The following is a 23779-nucleotide window of genomic DNA, read 5'->3' as shown; positions in this document are numbered from 1 at the left end:
TAAACCGCTATTCCCAAACGAGAAATGGACTTGAATTCTTGGCGGTCGCGCAACAACGAATTCGGCTAGCTCTCAAAACTTGTTGGGCTCTAAAAGAGAGGGCACAAAACGGATCCGTTCCGCAGCCCGTTTTTTTTTTTTTTGCTGGCTGGGAAGATGCTAGACCCCTCGGTTGCTGGGAAAAAAATCGTAAGGAATGGCTCTGCTGGCAAATTTGTGTAGTCGAACTGGTTGTGCTGGGAATATTTTTGGGGGCGGTGGAGCGAATGCTTGGGAAAAATGTTGTCCCGATCAGTTATACTGAAAGTTATGCTAAAATGCCTAACCACTGCTGGCTGGGAAAAAAAGGAATGGTCCCTTCTGGGAAAAAGAAAATATATTTTTTCCCCAGCAACTTCTAAAATGGATATTTTCGGCGTCAGAACATATTGAAACGACGAAATATTCCGTTTTAACGTGTTTCGGTAAGGGGGCTTGTTGTGCTCTTGTAACTCTTACTTATATATATCGTTGTATTGCAAACTTCCCAACATCACAGGAAGCCAAATGATGCCACATCACATTCTTCTTTATTGTCAAGAGTTAAATCAACATGAAAAAGGTATAAGGGGACACATTTATTTCCAATTTTGGAGTTTCTCGTTGCATTATCTAGGTGGGGATTTTCAATAGCACATATTCAGCATGTGGTCTACTAGAAACACCAAATTGAGTCATTATGTTTCCATTTTAAATGTAATACGAAAGCATTTGAATTAAGTGGAGCAATGTTTAGCGATCACGACTTGATTGATTAAAACCCCGCTTTATATCTCAGTGCTCCTCCTAGAATCGTAAACGTTTCAAGGGCAGCAACTCTCAAAGCAGTCGAGAATCATGTTACATGGTATGAAAACAGCAAAATGTTGCTGCACCTAGCAACGTCCCTTCCTTTCACAACAATGCTGGTAATATTTGCACAAGAAGACTAGCTTTAATGCAAATATTAAAAAAACATTTTTTGGAGGATATAGGTGAATTTGGGTTGTAACACCCGCCCAATGCGGGCGAGTCGACAGCTATAGCCAAGCAATGGTTCCCAGCAGATAAATCGCCTTCTTGCTTCCTTCATTCAAAACCCCGGGTTTTATTGGTTGGCAATGAAATTGTTGTCCAGCTACGCCCAAGGCGTTGAACAATAAAAATGGACCAAATATAATTCCGTGAGTTGAATAACGGAAGCCAGAAAGCGGTTAAGCAGTTGGAAATTGAGAGTTAACAGAATTGTACGAATCGCAGTAAAAAACATGCTACCTCGGACAGGCGAGAAAATGAACAATTGAACTTGAGTTTTTGAATATTTATTTCCTTTGATTAAAACATCCAAATGTGAATGCAATATTACATTATATCGTTTCCTTGCAATCAAACTGGCTGGTGGTAGACCCACGATACATGGCGCTGAATACAAATAACTACGAATATCATAAAATACTAAAATAGACCAGAGGCCTTTCACAACTAAATTCAAGTAAAGGGCAAAAGATTCCTAAAAGCTAATAACAAACTCAGCAACTCAGCAATTCTCTGTTGTTATTACTCGATGTGATAAGCGTTTTTAATAATTCCAGATGACACAGTAAATTTCTTGGCAGAAATGTCAAATTTTTGTATCCAGCTGTGCTTTATTTTCATGCTTATACACAATCAGCTATGAACTCTCCTCACTATATTACTCAGAGGCTTAGCTAAGGACGCACTCACAGGCTTACAACAATGCTTATGGTGAAAAAAAACGTATATATGTTCCATTAAGAAACTGTTCGGTCCAGTTAGACTATAAGCTGAATCTATAATACATCTATCTCGGTTCTCTGTTTTCTCTTACGTGGAGCTGCTATAAGTACAGTATTAAGCTTTAGTATAACTACTCACAAGATTCCAAAACTGAAATCATTACACAGCAAGGACTAAATCCTAAATGGTTCAAAGCTTCTCGTAGAGACTATGGTGCATGGCCGAACTTTTACTTCCAATATGCTTCCAATATTCCAATATGATAAACTTAGTTAATCAATGATAGACAAAGTGAACGGGTGATAAGAACTTAACAATATAGTCGCTATAACTTATATATCATTAAATCCTATACATGTTTCAGTTATGTGAACTTTAGGAGAGTAAGAAGAATCACCAAATTGTGGGAACTTAAAACAATCGTCGTGCAATCGTTGGCCCAAGCAGGTTTAGAGGTACGTCTGATCTTTCTTGTGATCGGGAATGAACTTAGCGATAAAGTCGATGGGGAGAGGGAAGATGATGGTAGAGTTCTTCTCAGCTGAGATGGTAGTCAGGGTCTGAAGGTAGCGGAGCTGTAAGGCCTGGGGTGACTCAGAGATGATGTCGGAAGCTTCCTTTAAAGCACGGGAGGCGTTCATCTCACCCTCAGCGGCAATGACCTGATGTGAAAGGTAGGGTAAGGTGACGGCGATGTAAGATCACATAAGGTGAGGGGAGGAAGAAGGTTGGGCAAGGTATGATAAGTTGAGAATAGACGAGGTGAGGTAGGTAAGGAGAGGTAAGACGAGGTGTGATAAGGTAAGGAGAGGTAAGACGAGGTGTGGTAATTTAAGGAAAGGTAAGACGAGGTGTGGTAAGGTAAGAGGGGTAAGACGAGGTGAGGTAAGGTAAGGAGAGGTAAGACGAGGTGTGGTAAGATAAGGAGAGGTAAGACGAGGTGTGGTAAGGTAAGGAGAGGTAAGACGAGGGGTGGTAAGGTAAGAGGGGTAAGACGAGGTGTGGTAAGCTAAGGAGAGGTAAGACGAGTAGAGGTAAGGTAAGGAGAGGTAAGACGAGGTGTGGTAAGGTAAGGAGAGGTAAGACGAGGTGTGGTAAGGTAAAGAGAGGTAAGACGAGGTGTGGTAAGGTAAGAGGGGTAAGACGAGGTGAGGTAAGGTAAGGAGAGGTAAGACGAGGTGAGGTAAGGTAAAGAGAGGTAAGACGAGATGTTGTAAGGTAAGGAGTGGTAAGACGAGATGTGGTAAGGTAAGGAGAGGTAAGACGAGGTGAGGTAAGGTAGGGATAAGTAAGACGAGGTGTGGTAAGGTAAGGAGAGGTAAGACAGTGTGGGGTAAGGTGAGGTAAGACGAGATGTGGTAAGGTAAGAGGGATAAGACGAGGTGTGGTAAGCTAAGGAGAGGTAAGACGAGGTGAGGTAAGGCAAGGAGAGGTAAGACGAGGTGTGGTAAGGTAAGGAGAGGTAAGACGAGGTGAGGTAAGGTAAGAAGAGTTAATACGAGGTGAGGTAGGTAAGGAGAGGTAAGACAAGGTGAGGTAAGGTAAGGAGAGGTAATACGAGGTGTGGTAAGGTTAAGAGAGGTAAGACGAGGTGTGGTAAGGTAAGGAGAGGTAATACGAGATGTGGTAAGGTAAGAGAGGTAAGACGAAGTCTTGTAAGGGAAGGAGAGGTAAGACGAGGTGAGGTAGGTAAGGAGAGGTAATACGGGGTGAGGTAAGGTAAGGAGAAGTAAGACGAGGTGTGGTAAGGTAAGAGAGGTAAGACGAGATGTGGTAAGGTAAGACGAGGTGTGGCAAGGTAAGGAGAGGTAAGACGAGGTGAGGTAGGTAAGTAGAGGTAATACGAGGTGTGGTAAGGTAAGTAGAGGTAATACGAGGTGTGGTAAGGTAAGGAGAGGTAAGACGAGGTGTTATAAGGTAAGGAGAGGTAAGACGAGGTGTGGTAATTTAAGGAAAGGTAAGACGAGGTGAGGTAAGGTAAGGATAGGTAAGACGAGGTGTGGTAAGGTAAGGAGAGGTAAGACGGGGTGGGGTAAGGTGAGGTAAGACGAGATGTGGTAAGGTAAGAGGGGTAAGACGAGGTGAGGTAAGGTAAGGAGAGGTAAGACGAGATGTGGTAAGGTAAGGAGAGGTAAGACGAGGTGAGGTAAGGCAAGGAGAGGTAAGACGAGGTGTGGTAAGGTAAGGAGAGGTAAGACGAGGTGAGGTAAGGTAAGAAGAGTTAATACGAGGTGAGGTAGGTAAGGAGAGGTAAGACAAGGTGAGGTAAGGTGAGGAGATGTAATACGAGGTGTGGTAAGGTTAAGAGAGGTAAGACGAGGTGTGGTAAGGTAAGGAGAGGTAATACGAGATGTGGTAAGGTAAGAGAGGTAAGACGAGGTCTTGTAAGGGAAGGAGAGGTAAGACGAGGTAAGGTAGGTAAGGAGAGGTAATACGGGGTGAGGTAAGGTAAGGAGAAGTAAGACGAGGTGTGGTAAGGTAAGAGAGGTAAGACGAGGTGTGGTAAGGTAAGGAGAGGTAAGACGAGATGTGGTAAGGTAAGACGAGGTGTGGTAAGGTAAGGTAAGGAGAGGTGAGACGAGGTGTGGTAAGGTAAGGAGAGGTAAGACGAGGTGTGGTAAGGTAAGGAGAGGTAAGACGAGGTGAGGTAAGGTAAGGAGAGGTAATACGAGGTGAGGTAAGGTAAGGAGAGGTAATACGAGGTGAGGTAAGGTAAGGAGAGGTAATACGAAGTGAGGTAGGTAAGGAGAGTTAAGACGAGGTGTGGTAAGGTAAGAGAGGTAATACGAGATGTGGTAAGGTAAGGAGAGGTAAGACGAGGTGTGGTAAGGTAAGGAGAAGTAAGACGAGGTGTGGTAAGGTAAGAGGGGTAAGACGAGGTGTGGTAAGGTAAGGAAAGGTAAGACGAGGTGAGGTTAGGTAAGGAGAGGTAAGACGAGGTGGTATGAGGAAAGAAAAGGTTAGACAAAGTGAGATGAGAAAGGGAGAGATTAAGATGAGCAAAGTTAGGAGAGGTACTGTAAGAAGAGAAGAATTCAGGTAAGGCAAGGGAAGTAAAGCAAAGGGTGTTGACGGCAAGTGAGGTAAAATGTAAGGCAAGTAAGGTAAAGAAAAGGGAGTAGATAAGTGGGGTTTTTATATATATGTCGCCCTTTCTACTCACATGTTACTAACATTTACGGATAGATATATGACCATGTAAAACTACCTACCTTGGCCCTGGCCTCGCGTGAAGCCTCAGCCTCTGCTGCCATGGCTCTTTGCAGTTGCTGTGGCAACCGAACGTCCTTACTAAAGAATCAAGCAAGCAATGGTTAGTTACACTTTTTAGTTAGTTACACTTTTTTTTTAGAATAAAAGTGTTGAATTAAAAGCCTGGAAGTAAGTCAAATAATGTGACAAAAATACGAAACAACTGATAGTCTCAATGGTCTTGAAAGCACAGCTATCTTACACTTCGATCCGCTCCACCTTGACACCCCATGGGTCTGTGGCCTCGTCCAGGGCAACCTAGTGATGAGATCAGTGAGTTGATTGACGTTAAGGCCTTGCTAATAAAAAGGGCGCCAAAGTCACAGAAAACAAACATAGATCGTATAGCATATGCAGCATATTTTGGTCGAATTTGTGTAACCAGAGTTTTAAAGCTTATTTTGAAATGATACATTTAAATTTCAAATGAATGACCATAGAAAACAAGACACGTAAACAGTGTGGTTGACGGAGCTGTTTGGTCTCACCTCCATGGTATGGCTAATATTGTCCCGCTCTGAAAGAATCTCGCTCAGGCTTTTTGTACCCAGGATGTTTCTCAGGGTGGTCTGGGCGAGCAGTCGAGTGGAGCGGTTCGCATTCTCAACGTTCGTGATGGACATGGTTGCGTTTGCGATCCTGAAATACACCACAGCATCCACAGCGACCGTCACACTGTCTTTCGTCAAGATCTGGAGGTAAAAAAGTTATACTTATGCAAGGTGAAGGCATTTTAGGACCTAAATTTTGGTGATAACATGCCATACTCGTGAAAAGGCACTACAGTATAAAATGCAAGAATCACATCTGAAAACTGATATGTTTGTTTTCGATTAACCTTAATAACCTTGACTATATATCACAGCTACTGTGGGCTTGAGGGGGGGTGGGTTCAAATTTTGTAAAATGTGTGTTTTTGGCTTTTGCTCTCTGATCCATGGTATCAAAATAGGTCGGGAATAGATAAATATGGAAGAAATAGTTAAAATATGTGCTAATTTCAGATATTCAAAAATGTGACAATTCACGTCTTAAACCACAAAAGTATGGTCTTTCAGTACCCTATCCCTTCATGTCATTTATCTTGAGAACACATCCCCCATCACTTCGAACTCACTGCATTAAGTAGCGATAACAAGAGGCATGTTTTTTAATTGTAGTGCTGAACTTTGCAGTTCATTTTAATCCTTTAGAGTAATTTTAAGAGAAAATTGGACACTACACAGAATGGTATAATACAGGATACCTTAGCCTTTATACATATTTAATGTCATAAGCTTTGACTTTGTCTATCACCAGTCATACAAATACATATGCTCTATTGACTACTTGCCAAGATTATGCTGATCGGGAATCATTTATTATTGATTACTGTAAAGTTTTAAAAATTAACATAAGGCTGAAAATGCTTTAAGTACATTAGATGGTATTTAGGATTGCATTGCAGGCATTAGTTACATCATAATACACTTAACTCAATTTAATGTAATATAAAGGAATAATAAGTTTTCAGTTATTTTGTCATGGAGCTGCTAAACACAGTTTTTCACAATTCACAAAAATTCCAACTCAAGCTTTCCCTGTGTCTGTGTTTAAGGACTGAAACATAAATGATTTCTAATAACACCTCTTCCATTTGTAACTGCATGTGTAAATCTAGCTGCATAAAATTTTACCACTTACATATTTGATATGACACAGGGTAGAACAATTTGTAATCCCAACAGAGTTTCTTACCCAAGTGTTTGGGTAAACATAAAATATTAACACAGACCTCCTGAGGCGGAACATCAAAAGACACCGTCCTGAGGTCCACTTTCTGGTATGAGTCAATGCACGGCAGAATAAAAAACATGCCTGAAAAAAAAGCATAACAGCAATTAGGTGAATAATCAAAAACATGTTTTGAGCAAATCAGAAATGAAGTAAAAAAAAAAGCAAGAAGAATGAACAACAGTGTATTAACAGTGTATTACATGCATATTCACAATGCTGTGTAGTCAAGCTGTTGTGTATTTACAAAAGTACTGAGAGAAAAAAAAGGAAAGAATTAAAGTCCATTCCTGGGTATTTTTGTATGACAACACTGTAGTTACCACTGTCAGGGCCACCCCCCCCCCCCCCCCCCACACCACCACCACACCCTAAAAATATTAATACACAAGAGGAAGCACTGTATACACCATGTTCACTATGTTAGGGAGCAATTATCAACACTCAACAATGTCCAAGGGTGGTATAGATCTTTGATTCACTAGGCAGAGCAATCAAACACACTACATCCAAGGGTGGTATAGAGTATTTGATTCACTAGGCAGAGCAATCAAACACACTACATCCAAGGGTGGTACAATGGCACTGATTCACTAAGCAGATCAATCATCCAATCTTCATCTAAGGGTGGTATAGAGTATTTGATTCACTAGGCAGAGCAATCAAACACACTACATCCAAGGGTGGTACAATGGCACTGATTCACTAAGCAGATCAATCATCCAATCTTCATCTAAGGGTGGTATAGAGTATTTGATTCACTAGGCAGAGCAATCAAACACACTACATCCAAGGGTGGTACAATGGCACTGATTCACTAAGCAGATCAATCATCCAATCTTCATCTAAGGGTGGTATAGAGTATTTGATTCACTTTGCAGAGGAATCATCCACACTCTTTATCCAAGGGGTATAGAGTCTTTGATTCAAGGGTGGTACAATGGCTCTGATTCACTAGGCAGAGGGATCATCCACAATCTTTATCCAAGGGGTATAGAGTCTTTGATTCAAGGGTGGTACAATAGCTCTGATTCACTAGGCAGAGCAAACATCCACACTCTTTATCCAAGGGGTATAGAGTCTTTGATTCAAAGGTGGTACAATAGCTCTGAATCACTTTGCAGAGCAATCATCCACACTCTTTATCCAAGGGGTATAGAGTCTTTGATTCAAGGGTGGTACAATAGCTCTGATTCACTAGGCAGAGCAATCATCCACACTCTATGTACATCCAAGAAGCGTCATCATCCAATCTTCATCTAAGGGTGGTATAGAGTATTTGATTCACTAGGCAGAGCGATCACCCACAATCCACATCCAAGGATGGTATAATGGCTCTGATTCACTAGGCAGAGCGATCACCCACAATCCACATCCAAGGATGGTATAATGGCTCTGATTCACTAGGCAGAGCGATCACCCACAATCCACATCCAAGGATGGTATAATGGCTCTGATTCACTAGGCAGAGCAATCATCCACACTTTACATCCAAGGGGGGTACCGTGCAATGGCTCTGAATCACTAGGCCGAGGCTATCCACCCTCTACAACCAAGAGGTTAGGATAGCTAGACCCCAGCCTTACCTGGCCCCTTTGCACCTCCTTCCAATAATCGCCCAAGTCTGAAGATGACAGCTCTCTCATACTCCTGTACAATCTGAAAAAAGAATCAACTACAGTGAATTCCCTATAAAATCAATGAGAATTAAAAAAAAAATCCCTGAGAATTGAACTCCCTGGGAATGAATAGGGTGATTATATAGTGGGACATGTATAAAAATAGAGTCAACTGCAATTTCAATGAACGAAAGAGCATCAAATCTTTAAAGAGAGAAAGAAGAAATAAAGAATCTTTCCATACCTTTATACAGAAGAATACAGCAATAGGGAAAGTCAAGACAAAGAGGAGAATGGACAAACCAGTGATAATATAATCACAGCATCCCCTGGACTTGTTGTCCCCTGTAGATTAAAACACAGCTGTTAAAGCTTGGTTGACATTTATTACTGCGACACACAAAAACGCACATGAAGTAAAGCTTAATTGGTAACCTATTTAACAAGTACATCTTGTAACAACATGAACAACATGGATGATCATCTACTCGCATAGTTGCTTTTTCTAGAGTAACCTAAATTTTTACTATAAGTCAATCCCAAAATTATGTGGTTGTCTTTAACAAATGTCTTATACAGCATTAATCAGTTCATGTTAATATTTATAAAAGGGCGTCTTGTTTAATCGAAATTGTGTTTTTTAAGCTATTTGCATTCAGAGTAGATATACAAAAATCTTAATGATATGGACTTGCATAAGAGAGCCATGTACAGTATTCTTTTTATTAAAATAAAAAAAGAATGTTTTAGGTTCTAGGCTTTACTTATAATAAAAAACACTATCAGCATTATTCATGGACTCTAATGATATTAAAAAATACAACCATGCACTATCTTTTAAAAGGTATGAAACATAAACATCATAAAGGTGTCCCTTTAGGTCTTGCTTGAGGAACATTATACTGTAGATTAAAATCGGAAAGAAAGTCTGAAAATACAAAGCCAGCATTATAACTATAGTTCATTCTTTTCAATGTTTCCATTGTATTTTAGATGATAAAAATTCTTATTTGTATTATTTATGAAGGATAGAAACAGCTAATGACATGTACAAACAATCAATGTCAAACATTTTAGGAACATGACAAAATATTGTACAAAAATTCTTCTCTGGGAAAAATGTGCATAAAACAAGAAAAAATGAGACCTCCTCAAATACCTGTACTGTATACTCTTACATAGATGAATGCTGAATTGGATGGGGGAGTGGTATTTATAGTGCAGTGTACAAACAATGGGCAGTAAGCCAGCAGCCCAACAAAGAAACAATAAGCAATTAGAGCAGGCCATGCTAAAGAAATTGCAATTATCTATGCAAAGGACAGCTTTTTGTTTAAATACTTATTAATAATTATTAAGACATTCAATGTACAACTTACTGAGTCCAACTCGGCTGCCACACTTACAGAATTTATCATTTAAAAAAGTAAATTATCTGAGAGGCCCAAGGGTTTGAATTCTGGGCAACCTTATTTTATAATAATATATACATTTTGTTTTAAATGTGACTCTTCACTGAGGGTTTACTTCATATACTATAAATCAATATCCACTGTGGAGAGGAATTGAAATCTAGCCGAAAAGGTCTTTGTCATCCTAAAGCTCCAACTCAAAAATTGAAATGCAATGTTTTTATAAAGCAATGGATCAACAAAGCCAAATGTTCCTGACTCAATTTTCTAAATGGGCAATAATAAGATTGAATCACTTATGATTTGCAAAAAGAAATGGATTTGAGATTACAGTACTAGCTGGTTTTATTTTTTCAATGTAACAAACATGTATCGTAACTCCTCAAATAGCTTTGAGCTCTAACCATTGTGATAAGTGTGTGCAGGGCAGCTTTTGGTTAAATACAAACTAGAGCCTTGATTTTCTTCCCTTAACTATTGCTTGGAAAAATACTTATGGAACTGGCATTTAAACTTGGAACTCTACAGTACCTTTACAGTTTAAGTTATTTAAGTGAGTCTGTATAACCGATGAAACAAAGCCTAAAACTTATATCAATCAATCTTTATTGAATTTTTTTAAATGTATATAAATAAGGGAAAAGCCGAAGCCAGAGGCTTAGTAGGCTTGGTCAGCAAAGTATGAAACATATAATAAGACTTTACAATTTTAGCACACTTAAACACACATGCACAAAAAAATAATAATAAGTTCTGAATACTGCTCTACATGCATAATTACTAAAAGTACTACTTGACGTTTTGTTGCTTTGGAGTTTCTTTTGCTAGGAAGAATGCGTGAATGGCTATGTATAATTCAAGGCTCACAATCAATCAGGCATCATACATATCAGAGAGATACACTTGAATAAGTAAGTCAAAATTTGGGAATTGGAGAATCATCGGAATCAACAAAGGCAAATGGATGGAAATTGCTTAATAAATGCAAGGCTTACAGAGTAAACAATAGATTTCAATGATTTTTTAGCCTTTTAGGCTATCCAGTAGAAATAGAAGCCACAAATAAACCCACTTGCAGGAATAATAATACTCTAGAACAGACTAGACATCTACTTGTGAGTTTACGAAGAAATTTGTGTGAAACTTATGTGGTTTACATTGGTAAAGGGATTTGAGAGTTTTAAGGCTAAGGTTAAATTAATGTTTTGCAACAATGATTGTAAAATATAACATGAGAACATTGATATAAAAGTCTAAACAGTAAGTAATACTTTTTTGCTTTTAACTACTAAGTGTGTACAATATTACTAAGTGAAAGTATCAAAAGAAATGAGGCCTAGGAATATAAACCAATTATAGAAAAAGTGATATTTATTATTCAGTGTCATTGTTCACCTACTATGCCGTGGGTAAGTTGACAATGACAATAAATACAGAATACAACTTTTTCTAATATGCATTTCCAGGTGTTTAAACTTCAGAAAGTGTAATTGATATCTTATAGCAACACCAAGTTTAAGGCTCTTTTAATCGAATGACTTTTCAGGTGTGTCTAATAATGGTGTTAAGGTAAAAAATGGGTTAATGATAAAATAGCAAATCGTGTCATGATATTGGAGTAAATGACAGGATACCTTTGACCACATCACACTTTTTTCACCTTGATCTTTTAAACTATTCATTTGTACAGTATAAAGCATAGCTGTCAACTCACCCGCTTTAGGTGGGTGTCACAAGATTTTGGACTTCATCACAAGCCAAATTTTTCTGAGAATGTTCATACATTCTCTGTATTCACCCGCATTGGCTCTCTTTTTTTTCCACATATTTACTGTATTTCACAAGATTACTGTCCAAGTTGGGTTGACAGCTATGATAAAGGATGTAATTATTCATGGTTCATTTTTTTAACAGATTTAGGAAGAGCGTTAGTAGAACGAGGCACTTTTCCTTATCTGTAGGTCCAAGCTGTTACATTAGAATAGTGGCGCGAGACGCAAAAACATTACAACTGACAAAAACATGCATTTTCTAGAATAGCACGCGCTATGGATAACAAGAATTTAAGCATCTCTATGTGGGTTCCTACTACAAAAAAGTCATCACTATTAAGACCCCGCTGGTAGATATACTTAAGATGATAAGCCCACTGGCCTTCCCTTTCCCTAAGCTGAGCCTCAGAGTTACACTTATCTATACGTTAAGTTGTACCATAACGTTATTACCTAAATGATTGTCGCAATGACAATGTTGATAGATAAGGTCATCCTTAACTCTTTCACTAACTGGTAAACTAGGGTGCTTATTTGGCAGAGTCGAATTCCAGTTTTGTATTGTATTCATTGTTCTGGTATGAGATCACGACAGTTTGGGCTTTTTTATTCTATTCCTGCAAAACTTGAAATACATAAATCATAACACTTAAAATGTGTGGTAAAATACAAGCTTGACTATTTCTTCCACCAAAAATACAAAGAATGACTATTTGATATCTGATTTTCCCAGAAACAAACAAACAAGCAAACACTGGTTAAAAAGCACAGTAAAGGCCTCAAAAATGAGTAATCACAACTGGACAAGAAAAAAACAATTGTCTGAAATGTCTGAAAAAGCCTTCTTTATCAGAATATCAAATAGAGGGTGCCTTGCAAACATAAAACCACAAAAATCTGTCTCCCTGGTGTATTTTACAGGTGCCAAAGATATGCTGTCAGATAGGAGGCTTTTCTGTGGCTATTGCTTAAATAAACGTTCAGTATACTTTAAAAACCTCAAGCTTTTAAAGGTGCAGACACAACAATATAAAACTGTTTTTATTCTGGTAACATCTGTTTGAGTTGAGTAAATCATCTTTACAGACTTTTGTGGTTTATTAGAGCTTAGGTTATCAAAGGAATGCATTGTAAGAAGGAAACAACCTAACAAAATGAAAATTCATGTAATCTCCTTGCCCTTTTCTTTACTAAAATAAATAAATAAATAAATAAGAATCTAAGGGAAATATCGTTTGATAAAAAAATAATGATAAAAGCTTGACATTTATAGTTATGAGCGTTTTACACAATGTACAGTTTAGTATTAGTAAAGCAAAATATTTCTAGTCATCAAGACAAACAAGATATCCAAATAACATGCATAACAAAATGAAACTTTCATACCACAATCAATGAATTTATTTTGTAGGGAAACACTTAAAAAAATCTGATAACAAAAACATTGTCTATATCCACTTGCCTTTATTACTAAACAAAGAAGGAAAGTTTAATAAAGGCTGTTTTAATGGCTTTTAGATTTTAAGGACGGATTTCTCAATCGATGTTCAATTTTCAAATTTCTCCCATGACAATCAAACAAGTGTTTCAAACCCATGAAACTGTGTCTCCCTCTATGACAAATAAATATCACTTAAAAACTACAAATGATAGCCCTCAAGAGGATGTATTCATTCTAGCTGCTTGACATAGCGGCGAAAAAGCAAATATTAAGTAGATAAGAAAAACTGAAATGCAGTGAAAAACAAACTCAGTCACATTTAGTCACCCGAAAGCAGTTTATAGCATTAGTAAATATACAACAATCATCTGGTATTTCCCATCATAAACTATAACAACTCTCACCTTTTCTAGTTTCAAATCTAGTTTAGCAGTGGGAGGGCTTTAAAATGTTGAAGCACAATTTTCTTAATTAAAAAAGCGCGTGAATAAATTTTGAACCCAAAGATTAGAAACCGCAAAAACAAAGTCGCCAACCAGAAAACTGTCAAATAAAAACCTCGAAGTTCCTAGGTGAAACCATTCAAGATTTGGTAAAACGGCGTGGGCTCTACATTATGAAGCTGGAACAAGGTTTTCCCCCTTAATTATTATTTTGATTGTGTGAATTTATTTCGTGGACTAGGGAAAAAGGGGCAGCTGTTTCAGAAACGACACACCGTATAAGTAATCTATAAAACCATGGCGAGTTGTGAAAATCTACTGATCGGGTGCAACTTAGGGTAGCTATAATCCATCAATTTAGATTTAACTCTTCTATCATAGTACTCAAATGACAGCAGGGCGATATACCATCTCAAAAAGCGGCAATAGGTATCTGTATTTTAGAACAGCCTTCGACAACTAAGCATATCTGGCAACTTGCAAAAGAATACTGCACATAATCGGCATAAAAACGCTATTTTAGGCGAATTTGGGAAGGTACATAGATAGAGGGGATTGAAGGGAGTAAATACAAGTGAGAACTAGGCTTCTATTTACCTCCTTCGGATGATAAATGTTGTTCCTCGGGTTTCACCATATTCATACCTTCGATAGCAATGAACCGAACAGTGTTTTCGTCTTATAATCTCGCGCGCAAAGCATGATGGGAATATGTCAGCCCTAAATCTTAACATTACATAATTTTCCGAAAAAAACTACTTTGAACAATATAGCCTCCGACAATAAAAGAGCGATCTATTCTTAATCGGTGAGGCATAGGTACATTTTTAGGAACGCAAAAACAGGATGAAATTGTAAATAAGCGCTAATGGACTAAAAAAATACAATTTTGGTTTGCCATGTCCGTGATGACCGATTTCACCGCATGACAATTTTGCAGGCTATACCAAATAGAAAAGTTCGGAGTTTTTCAAGTTACAAACACCAAAATAAACAGTCTTATAACACATACATATCACAAAAACGAGGCGACTATAACATTACTGCGTTCGGGTAGACAGAGTAAGTAAAGGGATTACACTTTTTTTAATGAACGTCTAATTTTCCGTTGAGGCTGGGCCGTTCTTACTTTTGTGACCTTTTAAGGCTGAATTTGTTGTATATTAGATTATAATACCAAGTGATATTTAGAAAACAAATTACACTAATGATCAATAGCAATAATTTCAGGCCCGTACCCAGGATTTTTCTTGAGGGGGGGAGGCGAAATCCGAAAAAGTGGACCCAATTTTTTTTCCGGGGGTGCGGGGGAAAGTGAGTTCTCGGATAAAAATCTGACCAACCCCGAAAAAAACAAAAAGGGTTTTTTTTTTTTTTTTGCCTTTGCAGTATCTCCACGGGACATTTATTGTCGGATTTGACTACATACCAGAGTGATCTAGCTTATGCTTTATAGTTTTGTCTACAAATAGCACGTCTAAAGAACCGAAAATGGACATTCGGCCGTTGTGGGGGGTGCGTTCGCACCCCCTGGGTACGGCCCTGAATAAACTTGTTACTATGAGCACAATTTGATTTTGCATTTTAAAACGCATCGGGACTGCTATCTGAGCCTCGGCATGAGGTGAAATCTCAGGCTGGACGTTCTTATAAAAAAGGTTATTATATAAAAAAGAGGTATGTCAGTTTTAACAATCGTTTGGACGTGCTGGCTCGCTCAAACGCTCAGTTTCGCATGAAACCGTTTTCATTAAAGGTTGAATTGAATTTCAGTTCGATTCGCAAGCTGATAAAGAGCAATGCAAAAGGCTGAGGAAGTGGCCATTTGCAAGGACAATATATTCTAAAATAGGTGTGTGCCCCCTGCCGTAATTTACAGGAATTACCTGAAAAGCCTTTACAGCTCCATTTTTTCAAGAATCCATTTTCATTCCTGCACAAGTGATTTTAAACTCGAAGTTTCAAATCAGCGTTTGCGCGCCCACTCGGTTTTAGTACATCTTCAGGACTATAAAATTAATAGGTGCCCAGGGTACTTTTTTTTAGTTATATTTGAGAGTTTAAAATGCATCATTCGCGCAGTTGTTTTGTCTAGGGCCCTCATTTTAGCAGGGATTTAAGTCTATCGAAGTCTAGTTGTTTTCTATGAAGCATACAGTACATTAATCATTGCGAACACACAAATGAAAGTTTGATAAAATGTTTATTATGATTTACATACTTGGGTTACATGGCACTGATTCGACACAGTTTTCCGAATTCCCAACTATCTTGTCAATCCCAACTCGTATCTTCTCAGGGATCGGATCGTCAAACTATTCGGCCATGCCATGTAGCTACGGATGAACCTTATAAAAATGTAACGTGTGTTTACACTGCTGTTTCAATGGCAACGGAACGGTTAACCCGTTGTATTCACTATTTGCGAAGTGCTGTTCCCTAGAGGGAATTTTTCAACAAATAAGCTATAGGATATTGTACATTAGACCTTGGTCTATTATTAGAGGAAGTTTTATTAAAATCTATGGGAAAAATATCTAAAATATTGGCGTATTTTTATTCAATCTTTCAGTCAATCTGTTTTTTACCTACTTTGAACATCGCACCTGAAAAAAGTCCACACGCGGGCAAGGATTTTTTTAAACCACTGTTATTTAGCTTCCTCTTATTTCTAATAGCATACCAAAAATGAAAGCAATCGGTTTTGTTGATCGTAAGATTATGGGACAATTCCGGGGACTATATGATTCTTTCAAAATATAGAAAATGAACTTTTTTGGCCGCCAAATACAACTTCGCCAATTAAATTTTTTGCTCGAATTTTTATTTTTCGATTAAATAGGCCTACAATCGCTGAGGTATCACAACCAGGGTATAATCAAAGAAACCAGGGTATAACTAAGAAAAACACCGAGGTATAACCTTGGAAACACCAAGGTACAACCAAGAAAACACTAAGTCATCACCAAGGAAACACCCTTATTATTCCCAAGGGAAATACTGAAGTATCAGTGAAGCAGTGAGGCAAAACCGTGGTGTGACCGAGTTAAGGAAAACCATGGTAACACCATGGTATCACAGCGATGACAAGTGAAACATGGCAATGTCTGCCAAATTATACGAAAATCGGACAAATTCTAGGGTACCAACATTTTAAAAGTTCTTTGCTTTTAAGCACATTTTAGTTTCGCTGTAATGCGCCTTCAAAGTTTTCGGGAGGGCTTAAGGGATTACGGCACTTCACACCTAATAGGAACTGGCTCCAGCCAATCACGACGGTAAGTGCAATAAAAAAAATTTGGGCCATTTTCGTCGCCCAACGTGAACCGTATCCTTCAGTTTGAGATGGCAACCTTAAACTATTACAACTGCAACACCAAGATTTCATCAAGGCAAACCAAGGCACCACATACTGTAATTCAATATGTACTACAGTTTCACTTAGATAAAAAAAAGGTGCCTATTTACAACCTACAACCATTGCACAGCATTCTATTTTAGTTTATCATGTACATCCACACAAATCATAACAAGGGTAAAATAATATGAAAAAACTTGTGGAGCTAATGTTCAAAATGCAATTATCATTTTGATAAATAACACAAAACAATAATATTGTTACATCCAAATGGCTACCATTAAAATATTTGCATAGTTATATAAAACTGCCACACACAAAAATATTTAAAAATAGGGTATATGTTACCAAAACTAAAGAAATTGTACAAAAGGGGTCTTAAAGTTTGTGTGACAAGCGTCACAAGTATCCACTCTGCACGACAGAGTCCAGGTAAACATGGCAAATCAGATATTATCATTGAGTCAAGGTCAAAAGAACAATAGCCTACCACAATGATAGAAAACTCAGTCACAATTACAAGCTCAGCCTCATAATCTATTATGGTATCCACAGGCTTACCATCTAATTTGACTCCTTATTGATTTAAGCTAAACTAAATGAGCGTAAATATCTTGTGCAAATACTATTAGCAACTTCTGGGTAATTCAGGGTATTACCCAGGTAAGCTGGGTAATCTGTAAACATTCACACTTTTTCCGGTTTGTAGAAATCTCACTTAGGAAGGAGCTTAGATAGGAAGTCAATGGGGAGAGGGAAGATGATGGTAGAGTTCTTCTCGGCCGAGATGGTGGTCAGGGTTTGCAGGTAGCGGAGCTGTAAGGCCTGGGGTGACTCAGAGATGATGTCTGAAGCTTCCTTCAGTGATCTGGAGGCGTTCATCTCACCCTCAGCAGCAATGATCTGCAGGAAGCAGAGAGAACTTGATGTGAAGCATGATCAAGGTGAGGGGGAATAACTTGGCCATAGACATTACCAGGGGGAAGGAGAGGGGGGAGGGGGGGGGGGGGTGGCTGACAGAGCCCAAACCCAACTTATCATATTTACCCCCCTATAAGCCGCACTTTTTTCACTCCAAAATGACCTTCAAATTTAGGGTGCGGAATGCCACTTTTTATAATTTGGATAGAACGAAGTTGAAACCAATGGTGATTTTTAAACGTAAGACAATACCAAAAATAAAGGACAGTCATGGCCTATTTTTCAGGTAACACTTTGGTTTTAGTCCTATTAAATTGTTCGCTAGCCAAAGGCAAATTTGTTTCTTGTAGCAATTTCTTTCATTAAGTACTGTAGCACGCAATGCAAGATTTAAACATGTGAATATTGACTTTTTACCTTTTTGAGCCCAAAATTCTGGGTGCGCCTTATACGCAGCTAAATATGGTATATACACTTTAAACACTTTTTTAGGTAATAATTTCACATTGATGTGTCCCTACGTAAGTCTAAATCTACATAACAACACTAAGACACAATGTACTTCAATTTCACCTTGGCTCTGGCCTCTCGGGTAGCTTCAGCTTCCGCTGCCATGGCGCGCTGCAGTTGCTGTGGCAACCGAACATCCTTACTATAAGTAGAAAGAGAAAATAATAATAACACTATATACTATTAATAAGGAAGCTGATAATAAAGAGGGAGAATGAATCCAAAGCAAGGGCGGATCCAGAGAATACTTTCTTAAAAAAATAAGAAATATAAGGACATCCACAGAAGAAGACACACAAGGGTTTAAAGAAGGCCAATCATGCTGCCACTTTATGCTTTTACTCAATACAAGGACACACAAAGCATTCATTTCCATTGGCTAGTTCAAGCAAGTAGCCAATATATTTTCAATCAAATATCGACAATAATAAGATTATAAGACTCCATTCATAGATTGTTGTTTTGAAGTTTCGTTGCAAAAAATCCTAAATTGGAAGACCATGGAGGACCATGGTGTATATTTGGTTGATCACATGTAATGTTCAAAAGGTTGGCTTAATTGACTGGATTAAAGATTGGTTTGCAGACTTACACTTCAATGCGCTCCACCTTGACTCCCCATGGGTCTGTGGCCTCGTCCATCGATGACTGCACATCAAAAGTACAAAAAGAAGTTGAATGTTGAGAATGTACTTATGTTACATCTGTAAGTAGGTATTAAAATCTAGTGTTTTTTTTTTTTTAGTTATTTGTTTTTTTAAGTTATATAGTTGCTGTTTTTATTACAACTGTTGTTTTTATTGTCATTGTTACATATACCGTTATTACTGTTAATGGTATTACTTCTGTGTTTTGGTAATTGTTTCCACTGTTGCTAGGGCTGCCTGTTTAGTTGTTTGTACTTTCTGATGTTCCTAGTTCAGGGGAGGCGTTGTGGTCCCATAAGTGGGGTGGGGGGTTCGAAAGTTGGGGGAGGGGTGGGTAGTGGTTTCAGGGGGGAAGGGTGGGTGGTGGTTCCAAATCCTATTTATAAAAATGCAGGGATTTTATGATGTTCAACAAATTTGTTATCCATTGCATATATATCGTTTGAAACCCGTTGGTTTAAAAAAAAAAAAACATTTATATATATCTAAAGAAACATCCGCTCAGAAAAGTGGGACTGGCGCCCCCCTGCCACTCCCCTTCCACCGCCCCTGTAGTTCAGCTAAGGTTCATGCAATTGCTGGATACTACAGTTGTTGATGTGTTCGTATTACCGTTGCCATAATCTTTATTGTTGCTTTTGTTGCTTGTCTTGTTCTTTGTGGTCCTAGTCTTTACTGTTGTAGCCATTGTTATTGTTACAGTTGCTATAATTGCTGTTTTTGTTGTTGTTATTGCCGTACCTGCATGGTCTGACTAATCTCATCCCGCTGTGACAGAATCTCCGTCAGGTTCTTGGTACCCAGGGTGTTTCTCAGGGTGGTCTGGGCAAGCAGGCGGGTGGATGCATTCGCATTCTCAACGTTCGTGATGGACATGGTGGCGTTTGCGATCCTGAAATACACCACAGCATCCACAGCGACCGTCACACTGTCTTTGGTCAGGATCTAAAGGTCATAATAAAATGGTTAAACAATTCTAGTAGCATAAGCCTTCACTGAACATTGCCACCAACTTCTTATTCAAAGCAAAACTTTGTAAATTCTAGACAAAGTTTGATAAAATTGAACCCTGGCTATGAACATAAACATTATCTCTGTAAAAGAATTATTATTTCAGACAACAGTTGAATGCATCAGGAGACTAAGGCAAGAATCCTAGCATTTCAAGTAAATTTTAAGAATTTCATGGGCCCTTCCATTCTGAAAAAGCTGCATTCTGTTGTTGTTTTGTATTTTGCCACTTAGAACTGTAGTGCGCAGGAGTTATTCACCAAAAAAGTAACATGATTTCTTAAATCATGTTGTCCTTTACTTAAAATAAATGACTGTATTGCCAGCATCAAAGGGGACTGGCCCTGTGGCCACCAGTATGTACAGTAGCTGTATGTATGACAGATGACACAGATATCTCACCTCTTGTGGTGGGACATCAAAGGATACCACTCTCAAGTCCACCTTCTGGTAGGAGTCAATACACGGAAGGATGAAAAACAGGCCTACAAAAACAACAATATTCCTTAGTGGAGGATGGGCGACTCATTATCCAAAGGGTGAAAGACAATTTTGAAGAATGGTAGAGGAAACACTAGTCAATGAAAGTTATGGAAAAGCATTACTAATGTTATACAAAAAGAGGGCTTGAGATGATTTTCACCAAGAATGGTAGATTTTTTTTTATTTCTGCATTCTTGTAAACAATGATACCTCAAACATTTTGACAAATATTTTACAAATAACAAGAGCTAAAAAGCTAACAGCACCTGGCCCCTTGGCACCCCCTTTGAGTAGTCGACCAAGTCTAAAGATAACAGCCCTCTCATATTCCTGCACAATCTGGAAACAGAATAAGAAAACGTTCTAAATTACTTGTAAAAAGATTGCTTTGTACAGAACTGTCAAAAATAATTAACAGGAAATTTTCTTTGTGTCTTCAAGCCTGCTTGCAGACAGATGTTCTAATAAAAAATAGCTTATAGCTTATCTGCTATAGTAGATGGAAGATATGAATATTGCTTGTTGCAGGGATTTCATTAGGCCCCGGCGGCCGACGGAATCGCCGGCTATTTTCCACCGGCTACTTTTTTTTAAAAATCGACTTAAGTTTTATTTGGACTAAAAAGATAAAATAACTTCAACCCTCTACTTCACCGCCTATTCTGAAGTTAATGAAAACCCTGAAAGCAAAATGAATATTCAAATAACTATTATTAATATAAATAAGTCCTGAATGTGAGTATCCATGGTTCTTCTTGCAGCTGAGCCAACAAATGTAAAACCTTTGAAAGACATTTCAACAATCATGGATTGCTTGTCATTCTTTTAGAACCTTGTGTGACAGACACATGAGGTGTGTGTATGATAGGGCCTGTGCCAACGCATCCATTTTCGTTTGAAAATGCAACCTTTTTGTTATGGATACGGGAATTGTCCACACTTAACGTGAAAACAACGACCAAAAACAGGAACGAAAAGGTTGCGTTTTCAAACAAAAACAGATACATTGGGACAGGGTCTAACAGTTTATCAATGATAACATTATCTGTCAAAGCGTAGATTATGTATATTTTTAAAATCCAATAAAATTAAGGGGACCAAAGGGAGCCAAAATCCTTTTGCATATTATAGACCTGTCAAGCTCTACTGGATTTCCAATTAGTCTTGGGCTTGCTAGTGTAACACTTTAAAAACAAATATGAAAAATGAATAATTCTAAGAAAATAAATACATTTGATAGTCATCTTTAATGGAATACCATAGTATATAAGCATAATTCACAAGCTGAAGTAAATACATCAGTTAAATAAGTTTTAACTGACTGGTGGCGTAGTGAAATGTATAATTTCAATTATATTTATGCAAATATGTCAAACATTGACTCTAAACCGTTTCCAATTTGCAGTACTTTAATTTAACTCTAAGGTTTAGAGATAAGACATTCCTCGCAATACCATTGATAAGTTATGGAATAGTCAATTTTATATAAATTGTTTCTTTTTTATCGAAAAGGAAAGTTAGAATCTCTAGACTCTTTACACTTACCTTCAAGCACATAAATATCGCAATCGGAAACGTAATAATGAATATAAGGATGGACACTCCAGTGAGAAAGAAATAGAAGAACCCACGCTCATGGTCACTGCCTGAAATTGAAAAAAATAATAATCATAAACTTAAATCAAAATTAAAAGTGAGGACAAACTATATTGGAGTAACAAGACTTCATGAACTGATTCTACTTTTCGTAACCTCCACGATAGAGCGCTATTTACGTTGCTATTCTTGCATTTTGTAAACAAAATAGGTACTATATATCTCATTATAAAGATCTAGAAAGGCCGTATTTTCGCGTTAAAATTAGAGCGATAATACTATAAACGAAAATGTACCAGCCCTCAAGCAAAGAATGAAGATGCAAAATAGTGGAGCATAATTATGTCAAACTGAGGGGTGTTATATTTTATCAAAATAAAATACTAAAAATAAACGAAGTAGGGTACTCTATTTAATAATTTGTTGGTTACATCGCTTTTCAGACTGCTCTAGTTAGAAATTTTAACATTTCTAGGGCTTGGGAGCGCGAGAATAAAGGACTTTTAGTCGGTAAGAAGAAACACTTCGCTCTTAATGAATTTTCAAGCGAATTTCGAGACCTTGTTATCTGACTTATAGTTAGTGACATAACATCCGTACTTTCCCGGTAATACCATAATTTTTCTTTTAATCATCCGGTTAGCCTAGTTACCAAATCAGTTTTTCGACATCTAGTGATTAGATTTTAAAAAAAGAAGAAGTAAAGACGAAATAAAGGGACAAGGGTAATGTTGTCATGTTGGTTTCGATCCTGACTCGATCGGTTACACTTGGTCGGAAATAAGAACAATTCATCCTTATATTCGACGAAAATAAAGAAATAAATAAAGGTAAAAGCAAACCTTGGTGATGGCCTGAGGTAGAAGGTTGCTCAACGTCTTTCATAGCCATATTAGTAGCCATAATGTTGTCCGTGCGTGCGGACTGTGATACTGCAACTTCGTTCGATGTCTTTTAACTCCATCCCGCAATGCATCATGGTATTTCTCTAAAACCGAAAATACATTCGACGCAAACATTCTGTATATATATTTTACGAATGCATAAATTACTAATGAACAAATGCTCTATTAAGCAAACACAATAGGAATGCATGAGCCCGAATGTGTATATTAATATAAATTTCATTCAAAATATTTTTAAGACGAATATTCAAAAAACATCAAACATTTGGTTTATTTTCTCGACAATATATGGAATCACGACTCTTTTTAAGAACGTCTTTATTGTTGAGGCTGGGCCGTTCTTATTTTTGGAGTATTTAAAGGCTGAAAAAGTTCTGAAGATTTTTTTAGATTTTAGTGTACATAAAAATATAGAAACCAATGAAATATAAGCTACACAAATAGCAAATTTTCAAGGTTGTTATTGTCAACACAATTGGATTCTTCATTTCAGAACGCATCACAATAACAAAACAAGATATTATGCTATTTTGTGATCCTCGACATGTTTTTATCATGTTCTTAAAATTTGGCTTTTTTGATGAACACTATCTTGTTTCACTTTAGGCGTTCACCGTTATTTCCCAGCGTCCATTCAATGCTTGCGTGCAAAAAATCCATTTTACTAAGTATTTGTGGGCGTTTTACGTGGGAAGTTATTTCGTCTTGGTAAAACAATAAGTAACGAACAAATAACTTCTAATTGGATAAAGTGCAGTCGGTCGTGCCTCTGGAAATGGCGATTCTTTCGAGAAAGGTGGTATGTGGATATTTGTTGAGGTTTGGACATTACACTGGTTTACAGTGTACTGCTTAGGTAT

At 37.8% G+C, this 23779-nt stretch overlaps 2 protein-coding genes across 2 annotated transcripts; both read right to left on the bottom strand.

Annotated features, from left to right (window-relative positions):
* Nucleotides 1-1324: 1324 nt before the first annotated feature.
* LOC5515247 (stomatin) lies at nt 1325-14211 on the bottom strand. Its single transcript, XM_048731127.1, has 8 exons — nt 14086-14211; nt 8665-8765; nt 8388-8460; nt 6803-6885; nt 5517-5720; nt 5231-5286; nt 4989-5067; nt 1325-2438 (listed from the first exon to the last, which is right to left on the bottom strand). The coding sequence occupies exons 1-8, from the start codon at nt 14129-14131 to the stop codon at nt 2226-2228; spliced, it is 855 nt and encodes a 284-aa protein (XP_048587084.1). The 5' UTR covers nt 14132-14211; the 3' UTR covers nt 1325-2225.
* Nucleotides 14212-15672: 1461 nt separating this feature from the next.
* On the bottom strand, nt 15673-23014 carry LOC5515212 (stomatin). The gene is made up of 8 exons (XM_001635339.3): nt 22857-23014; nt 21964-22064; nt 20685-20757; nt 20338-20420; nt 19666-19869; nt 18870-18925; nt 18341-18419; nt 15673-17749 (listed from the first exon to the last, which is right to left on the bottom strand). The coding sequence occupies exons 1-8, from the start codon at nt 22915-22917 to the stop codon at nt 17561-17563; spliced, it is 846 nt and encodes a 281-aa protein (XP_001635389.2). The 5' UTR covers nt 22918-23014; the 3' UTR covers nt 15673-17560.
* Nucleotides 23015-23779: the final 765 nt, after the last annotated feature.

The sequence above is a fragment of the Nematostella vectensis genome, chromosome 8 (genome assembly GCF_932526225.1).
Source record: "Nematostella vectensis chromosome 8, jaNemVect1.1, whole genome shotgun sequence".
In the NCBI taxonomy this organism is placed as follows: Eukaryota; Metazoa; Cnidaria; class Anthozoa; order Actiniaria; family Edwardsiidae; genus Nematostella; species Nematostella vectensis.
Note: the sequence above shows the minus strand (reverse complement) of the source record. Positions and strands in the feature narration are given on the sequence as shown.

Bases quoted from the DNA above. Each gene is read 5' to 3' on its own strand.
- LOC5515247 (XM_048731127.1), bottom strand. From the start codon at position 14,131: ATGAATATGGTGAAACCCGAGGAACAACATTTATCATCCGAAGGAG. The intron at 8,461-8,664 runs GTATGGAAAGAT...TTCTTTTTTCAG, and splicing joins CTGTATTCTTCTGTATAAAG to ATTGTACAGGAGTATGAGAG. The intron at 6,886-8,387 runs GTAAGGCTGGGG...CTTTTTTTTCAG, and splicing joins AGGAGGTGCAAAGGGGCCAG to GCATGTTTTTTATTCTGCCG.
- LOC5515212 (XM_001635339.3), bottom strand. From the start codon at position 22,917: ATGGCTACTAATATGGCTATGAAAGACGTTGAGCAACCTTCTACCTCA. The intron at 22,065-22,856 runs GTTTGCTTTTAC...TTTCAATTTCAG, and splicing joins TACCTCAGGCCATCACCAAG to GCAGTGACCATGAGCGTGGG. The intron at 19,870-20,337 runs GTGAGATATCTG...TATGACCTTTAG, and splicing joins TTGATGTCCCACCACAAGAG to ATCCTGACCAAAGACAGTGT.